This window comes from Pseudomyrmex gracilis, unplaced genomic scaffold, assembly GCF_002006095.1.
Source record: "Pseudomyrmex gracilis isolate BER0280 unplaced genomic scaffold, ASM200609v1 scaffold_91, whole genome shotgun sequence".
Lineage (NCBI taxonomy): Eukaryota > Metazoa > Arthropoda > Insecta > Hymenoptera > Formicidae > Pseudomyrmex > Pseudomyrmex gracilis.
In genome coordinates this window covers 357,551-366,109 of record NW_018020675.1, presented here as the reverse complement: position 1 = coordinate 366,109, position 8,559 = coordinate 357,551, and the positions used below count along the sequence as shown (strand labels likewise).

The window sequence follows — 8,559 nt, the reverse complement described above, 5'->3', positions numbered from 1 at the left end:
AAAAAAAAAAAATTAATACCACACCTCTGTGTGTATTGTCGAAACACACGCGTGGTACTTACTTTGAGTTCCTTTCCGAAACGGGCCGTTCACAAAGTACAGTTCTACATCTACTCTGCTTACTCGGCTCGCGGATCATCCGTGAGCAATGTGATTCCCTTGCTCGGTATCCCCGGCGAGACGAGTACACTAGTGTGTCGTAATACTGACAGTAAAGAGAATAATCGCTATCGAGATTAAAAATTAAGCTCACCTCTTACCCCACTCTCTTTCTTCCATTTTCTTCTTAATTCTTCGGCACAATCGTTCACGATTGCGCGCGATCACGGTTACAAATAATTAATAATAATAATAATTACACAAGTAACGCTTATCTTCTAAATCTTTATATCATTATTGTTGTGCCGTCGAGTGTGTGTTCTCTCTCTCTCTCTCTCGTGTGTGGATCACTTATATTTACGAATATTCTCCCCGTTTTTTTTTTTTTTTTTTTTTATTTTTATTTTTATTTTGCGCTCTGGGCCCAATTCAATTCTCTGGAGCCGGGACTGACAATCACTGACAACTCGGATCGACTAGCGCGTATTCAATTGCAAATACGATTGCGCCGTCAAAAAGCGCGGAACGCGCGAATATTCGATACAGGTACCTCTATCCCGATGTGAATCGACGATTAACGCGCGGGAATCATTTGCCGAATTAAAACATGCACAATTTTATCGAGATTTGCCCCGGTTCAACATCCGCGATCAATTTAAATATTACATATACGCGCGATGTGTAAATAAAAAACTCCGAACTTATAATTTTTAAGATTTTTAATTAAAAATATAAATCTATATAAAATATATATATATATTTACGAATGCACGAGCTAACCAACTTGTGTAAATTAAAAAATTCGAAAGAATCCAAGCACTTCAGGTACCAAAGAATCCAGAATCAGCCCAGACTTTACGTAGGATTTAAAGGAACTAAGAAATTCAGGAATCTACAAAAATCCGTGTGACACATATCCTTTATAGCCTTTACAGCCTTGTTGTCCCCGGTAAAAATAAATTGCGGTAACAACTTAAGCAACAATTTACTAACACCACACACCGATTGTGCGTCTAGGGAGTTTTTCAGGTCTGCGTTTATCTGGGATATATGTATATATATATATGTTATAATATACTTACAAATATATATAAAACAGTATAAAACGATTATGTATTAAACACGCCAGGGTGAATTGACATCTCGATGTCACACCAAACGACAATACGTAATAACGAATCTGTCATTATCATTTGGCATGAAACAGATGGTTACAAAAGATCGTTTGTTTTTGTGAAACGACCTCTCTATTGCAATTTTCTGCGAGTGAGAACCCTTTAACCAGTATTATAGCGTGCAATTATTTTAAATATAATACGCTGGACGCGCTTGTGTATGTACACACGTGTGGAAATGATTAAATTAAACATTTTCGCTAAATCAATCGCACTTGACAAGTGTGCGTTATTATAAATTATTTAAAGATACACACACACACACATACATATATATATACATGTAAATGTATATACACATGTTTGAAGTAAAATTTCCATTTAAATTCGTAAAAAAAATTTAAATTGAAATCTGATCTTCTTCGATTTCTATAAAAATCATCATTCGATATAAAGATAAAAATGAAGCTACCAGTTAAAGGGTCGCGACAAATTACGCAAATTTTATACATAAATATCGTGGCTAGCTAAATAAATATGAACTTCCAATATATACAAAGAAAATTGGTAATAAGCACATTGCTGGAAAAAAAAAAAGAAAAAAAATGATCGAACGCCTGTAATAATCGCTAACGTCGATAATAAAGCTCTCATCACGCTCGCGAGAAGGAAGACTGGCATCATTTTATCTCTCTTTCTCTCACATACACTCACACACGAACACTCGGAATGCTAGAAAAATCGAACCTATTATATGGAAAGCAAACTCGCTTTTCTGAAAACACAATTGTACTGAAATAGAACTATATATGTATAGAGAGTTGTAATTTATTAAATTTATTTGCTTTTTTCTCTCTGTCTCGCGGTACTTACGTGCGGATAAATTCCGCGCAACATATGGTACAAGGTATACTTAACAAAAATAAAAACAAAAACAAAACCCCTCAACAGAAAAGAACAAAATCCAAAAATGTTCTACATTCTTTCTTTTCACAAGGATCCGGGAATTTCTGCTCGCCGCATATCTTTTTCCGCTCCTCGGCTTTTTAACTTTCTCGTGGTAGAGAACACCGTTCTCTCATGATTCATATAGATTAAACACAAAGTGTACTTCGCAATTTTTTATTTTGAAAAATAATAATCGTCAAAATGTTACGAGCACAGAAGTGATCTCAAAGTGATCAAGAAAATCAAAAGTCGCAATAAAAATTAAACTCACTTTCCAAAGAGTCACCACCGTCTTTCGACGAACTTTTTGTGTCCTTTCCGTCTCTATTGTTGTCATCGGGACGTTTTTTTTTTTTTTTTTCGTTTTCTTTTCACTGTTGAGTTTTTCCGTCTCATCAAAACTTCATCACTCGCGCGGCAGCGCGAAAAAATTGCATCCTACATTTTTAACGTTTCGAAAACCGCGGGACTTGTTCGCAAATGCAAATTCACGCTTTGCGCCACTAATTCGCACTGCCACTTCGAGAGAGAGTTGTGTCTCTCGTAGAAGTGCATAAATCCCCTCCTCCCCCCCGTCCTCGTTTAGGCGTTTCCTCTTACGTAATTGCACTCCGCCTCTATCTCACTGAGATATACAGAATGTAAAAAGAACAGATCGTGCTGCGATCGTGACGATAAAACACTGGAGATATATATCGAACTGTCGATTTTTTTGTCTTTCGTTATAAGATCGATTATAATTTTCAAATGAAACCAATTACAGACGAAGTAAAAAGTCGAGTTTGCTTTCCGTCATGACAAATCTCACAAAATGTCGAATGTAACATAGTATAGTGTCACGATATGCATTTTTCTCTTCGTGTTTTTTTTGTGTGTGTGCGATCATTCAAACGTTTAAAATCGAAACAAATTGATTTGACGCACTCAAGATGTTTCGTTCTGTAACACGGTAAAAACATAAATTATGCAACTTTATCGCGCGCGTTTTTATACAAATCCATTCGTTGAAGTGAAAAATTTCGCATACAAAACACAACAAAGACGACGAAAAATCGCGGGATCCTCAAATCAAAATCTGATCGGACAGAAGTTTCCCAGCCGCGAAGTCATCGCGCAAAATTCAAATTTGTGAGATTCGGAAATGTCTTCTGGTTTCCTTTCGTGTTTTTTTTTTTCGAAATTTGTGAAAATACGTATTTATAAAATTGTTGAAAAGCAAATGGTACAGAGATAACAGTTTTTCAGATTTGTTTCGGTTTTTTTTTTTTTTTTTTCAAACTTCAAATATTCATGCGCGAGATTCGAATCGTCAGGAGTGAAGTCAGCTCGCGAAGGACTTTCTTCTCGTGGCAGGATTTCCGAGTCGCGACAACGAACGCGCGCGCGCACACGAAACTCTAAACGAGAACCTCTAAACTCTCGCGCGAACGAGCCTTCTGCTGTCCACATTTGCCGTTTGCCTGCACTATCATGGCGACCGATTGGCAACTGGCCTCGAACGCCATCGGCCGTATCGCCGGCATGGCCAGTCTCAATTTGTACCAAAACTTGCGACCACCGTGGCCGAAAATGGTCTCGTTACCGCACCCGCCGTCCTGCCAGCGCAGGATCGTCAGCCGATCCAAAGAAATGTTGTCGGTGTCGCGCCGCGATCGCTTTGCGATCGTCGCTGTCGTGCTCGGGAGTCCCTTCAGCGTGACGACGATCGTTTGTGTCGGCAACGAGGACAGCTGCTTGAGCACCGTGCCGACGCTCGCGTCCGTCCAGATGTTTCCCAGAGAAGCGGGACTAAGCACGACGATGACTCGCCTAGCCGTGCTGGCGTGTGGAGCGATCTCCAGGTGCCCTGCAAACACACAAGCCACAAGTGGTCCCTTTACATTTGCCTTTTTTAGAACAGCGATATTTCACGTACACTTTTCTCGGACTGTATTGCGCGCGCGAAATCTGTGAATCGCCGGGTTTGTGAGCGCGCACAAACTTTCGACGATCTGATTCGCGCCAACTTTAAACTCGCATATTTTAAAACGAAGGTCCCAGTATGTATATATATATATATATATATATATACATACGTATATCGATTTAGTGGTTTTTCAAAACTCCGCAAAATAGTTTTAAAATTAAAAATCTTTCCGCGAGAAGCTTTCACACGCGTGGAACTTTACACGGCACATTTTTTTCATCCAAGCCTGTGAAAAAATTCTGGAACGTAATTTTCCTAATTAGAGAAGTCATTAATTATTGCGTTGGATAATACGATACTCTCAAAACAAAAAAAAACAAAAAACAAAAAAACAAAAATTCAACGCGCTCATTATTATAATTATTTTCAAGACGCGGACGTGTTGGCGGAGTAAATCCCGTTTCTCATAAAAAATGTCAGTCACGCGGTGTCCCCTCCCCCCTCCTCTCTCTCTCTCTCCGGGTGAAAACGTTCGTGGTCCGATTACCGAGTCGACACCATGCGGTACTGAATTTCGCACGTATACGCTCTCTTTTTTCCGAGGCACTCTGGAAATATTGTCCGCCGCCCGTGTGGCGGCGGGCGGTTTGGATTTCACGGGCGATAAAGTGAAAGCAAACTGGGGCGGCGGTGTGCAGCGCGAGCAATAAAAAACCCGGTCTCCCGATAATGTATGAGTTACCGGCGTGCCACCGTGTATATATACCTCCAACCCCTTGACGTAGAGACGGCGGCTGAGCGCTCGTGCGAACTCAACAAAAACTGATCGACCGAATAGACGCCGACGTTACGCTCCGTTGTTTCCAGAGAAAACTTCGTTAACTCCGAATGAATCAGTGATCTGTGTATGTGTGCGCGCGCGCGTGTGTGTGTTTGTATGCGCGCGCATGAAGATGCAGAGTTGGATAAAAATCAGTATTGCATCAGAAACTACGCAAGAAACGATACTTACTTATTCTCGACGTTGATACTGAGAAATTGTCGTCCGAGACCGTTAAAACATGAAGCTAATAACTCAATTTGGAAAGTGCGATTTGCAAAATTGAATATATACCCTGGAGTGACCTGATTAATTCGCAAGTCGCGCCGAAGCCAAGAAACTCTAGCCCGAGAGATCAGTCGATAAGAGGAGCCAAAAGAGAGAACAATTTGAACAAGCGCCAACGTGTCTAATTTCGACAGATCGTGTACGTATTACACACGCGCGCCAAATTTCATCAAAATTCAAATTTCTGACCCGTTAAAGATTCTCCCTCCCTCTCCCCTCCCCACTTTTTCTCCCGTCGTTCTCCTTTCTCGTGAAATGTCGCGTTTAATCGAACTGCCAGATGGGCCAGAGATCGAAGAGCTCTGATTGGCTCATCATCGCCACTCGTAGGGGAAGAACTTTCAGACCGCCCTGGGCTGAATCCGGGAGAAAATTACGACTCTCCTGTGGATACGTGGAAATCACGGCACTTTGAGAACGAACTTTGTTCATTGACTATCAAACATGAGCGACCGGACCGCCGTAGCGAAGTTCACATGTTTAAACCTCGGGAATCATCCCCGTCCTTTCGCTCGCTCGGCTCGCCCCGAAGCAACTTGGCGGCCATCATAGTGCAGGGGCCGAATGTAAAGCCATCCATGAGCCACGTAATCGGGAATATCGTAATTAGCGAAGTCGTAGCGTAGGACAGAGAGCACGGCCGAAGTGCGGCGAGAAGTACAGAAGAGAGTATGTATATATATATATATATATATATATATATATATATATATATATATATATATATATATATATATATATATATATATATATGTATGTATATATATATTTGTCTGTGCGCGCGTCGTTGTACAATCGTCCGATCGCGCACTTCAATGGAAAGCGATAAAATGCACTCCGCTTACACCCGGGGTGAAGAGCACGATGGGCTTCACAGAATGGCAAGATAGGCGAAACTCCAGCTAATCGCGTCAGTTGTAATTGGCTCGCTAAATGTTGTTGTCCGAGAGCAAAGTGTGTTGAATCCGGGTAAACGCATATAGTTGGCCGAATTCGGGGTAGGATATGTATTTGCACGCTACGCTCCATGTCTGGAGTAATCAGCTTAGAACGTGGAATAATAAGTCAAACAATTAGAATGTGTGTGTTTCCTCTGGTTTGAATCTCTCCTCATCTCCCACGTCATCCTCTTTTTGGACTCTCTCCGGCGTTATTTCGTTTTTTATCGCCGAATACACACGTCGATTTCAAATGTGTACTCCTCCCCCCCCCAAAAAAAACCCCCCAAAACCCCAGATGCTGCTCTTCGTCCGTGTTGTTTTCTCTCTGTCCGATCAAGCCTCTTTCGGCAACTTCGCTCCCCCGGAAAACGCGCGCGCGCACCCGTGGTAGGTAGTACATGTGGGATTTCCGTGCAACTAATTCGATACCACGGCTGCCGCGAAGACAAACGAGACACTCCACGACCGAGAAAGCGGCGAACTTTCTAATTCAATTTGCCAAGTTGCCAAGTTGCCGTGATTCCCACGATCCGCTGAAGGATATACCCATTACTTCCGGTTATAGTACCTACGCCCGCGAGGACCGCCGCCGCCGCCGCCGCGTGTCCTTGTCGCGGGGATAACGATTCTACGCGAGCAACGACGTGGCGGCTCGGGACACTTCCGTGACACGTTTCGCTGCGCGCTGGGTTGCAAATTTTCTTTTGTGTCTGAAATAAATTGCCTCGACGAATATCTGCGGTCCGAGCGAATATCGCGTGAGCGGCGAAAAAAAAAAAAAAAAATTGCCCCGCACGTTGTTACTCACACACGGTTCGGCGCGATTTGATCGGTGAGAGCGTAACAATAGAGCTTTTCTCTCATTGTGTTTGTCGGATAGTTTCGGCCGATTTCCGCGCAAAATTTAAAGCAAAGCGCAGGGTAACGACATTACTTATTAGATTGTGTTGCAATTTTTCCCGTACTCTTTACACCGTGTATCCGAACGACATTATGGCTACCGATCGAGTCTTCTTGTTCAAAGACGAACGAACGTCTTTGAAGACGCACAAATTGCTGGTTTAACAAAATGTCTCGAGAGAGAATAAACGATGCAACGATGATCGTGTTAAAATTACGTATGACACGTAAAATTCAACGACGAACTCACATTGTTAGATTCGATCGACATTCACAAAGGCGAATTAAAAAAAAATGTTCTCGAAGAAAAGATTTCGCTCGCAAGCAGAATTAAAAAGTTAATGAATTTCGTCGCAACAAAACAGACACTTGACAATTAAAAATCGCACAATTTGGTTTTTTTAACAAAAATCGATATAAACATATGAAATAGAACAACGGGTTTAAGTAGCGTGTGAATAAATTTTAAAAGGAACTATCTTTAAGCAGTTTGTTTTTTTTTTAATCATCTCGCTTCGCTTTTTTTGAGTTTTGCATAATTTAACGTCAAAAATATCTTCAAATAATAATCTCGATTTTTAATCTTAAGTAATTTAACTTGTGTCACGCTGTTTTTCTTGAACTCTAAAATATACACATAACGTACGTGTGCAACAACGTATATTTTCAACCATTCTTCAAAAAATCTCAGATCTTCGATTTTGATTTTAAAGAGAGAGAGAGAGAGAGAGAGATACGTCGAAATCCACGGTTCGCACTTAATTAAATTATCCGACGTCCTTATTATATACGCGCCTATAATTCCGTCTCATCTCGAACAAAACCGCGATCGATCCGCGAATCATCCCTCCCAACTTCCCCGCAAAAGCCAATTCGATTCCGCACGACCGCGCTATAATTCGCGCGCGTGAGAGAGAAGCGGGCTTTTATTTAGCCCTAATTCATAAGCCCCACCTCCTGAAATTACTTATCGACCGGCTCGTCGTCGTTAGTCCACCGTCGACACGCTCCGAACGGCAATTCGTGGCCCACATTTCGCCCCGCCGCCTGAATATTTACCCACCCCGACGGCGCTTATATTTACACGGCGTTGCCGCATGCGGGCCGCATCGCCGCGGGATGCACCGCAAAGTAAACCCCATAGGGAGTCTATCGAGAGCACGTCGGTTTCCTTCTTCTTTTTCCCCTCCTCTTCCCTTCTCTCTCTTTCTCTCTCTCTCTCTCTCTCTCTCTCTCTCTCTCTCTTCCACCTTCTTTGTTTTTAAAAGAGAGTCTCGTATCTTATGTAACGCGATAAGGATCTTCGCGTTGCTGCTACTGAATTCTACGTACTGGGTGTCACAAAGAAAGTACAAGGAATACGCGATATACGTGATCCAACGAAGAGAGATAAAGAAAAAAATTTTGTTCTCAAATCTCTTTGCACACGTACGTTCGAGATTGTGAAAAATATCAAAAAAAAAAAAAAAAAAAAAAAAAAAAAAAAAAAAAAAAAAAAAAAAAAAAAAAAAGTAATTGACACAAAATTTTGAGCGAATCAAA

At 41.5% G+C, this 8,559-nt stretch overlaps 1 protein-coding gene across 1 annotated transcript in view; it reads right to left on the bottom strand.

Annotated features, from left to right (window-relative positions):
* Positions 1-6: 6 nt before the first annotated feature.
* The window catches only part of LOC109855504 (single Ig IL-1-related receptor-like), a 168,546-nt gene continuing 159,993 nt past the window's right edge, over positions 7-8,559 (bottom strand). Inside the window, exon 7 of the mRNA XM_020429824.1 lies at positions 7-4,008. Within this exon, the coding sequence (XP_020285413.1) occupies positions 3,560-4,008 (449 nt within the window). The 3' untranslated portion in view covers positions 7-3,559. The remainder of the gene's footprint in view (positions 4,009-8,559) is intronic.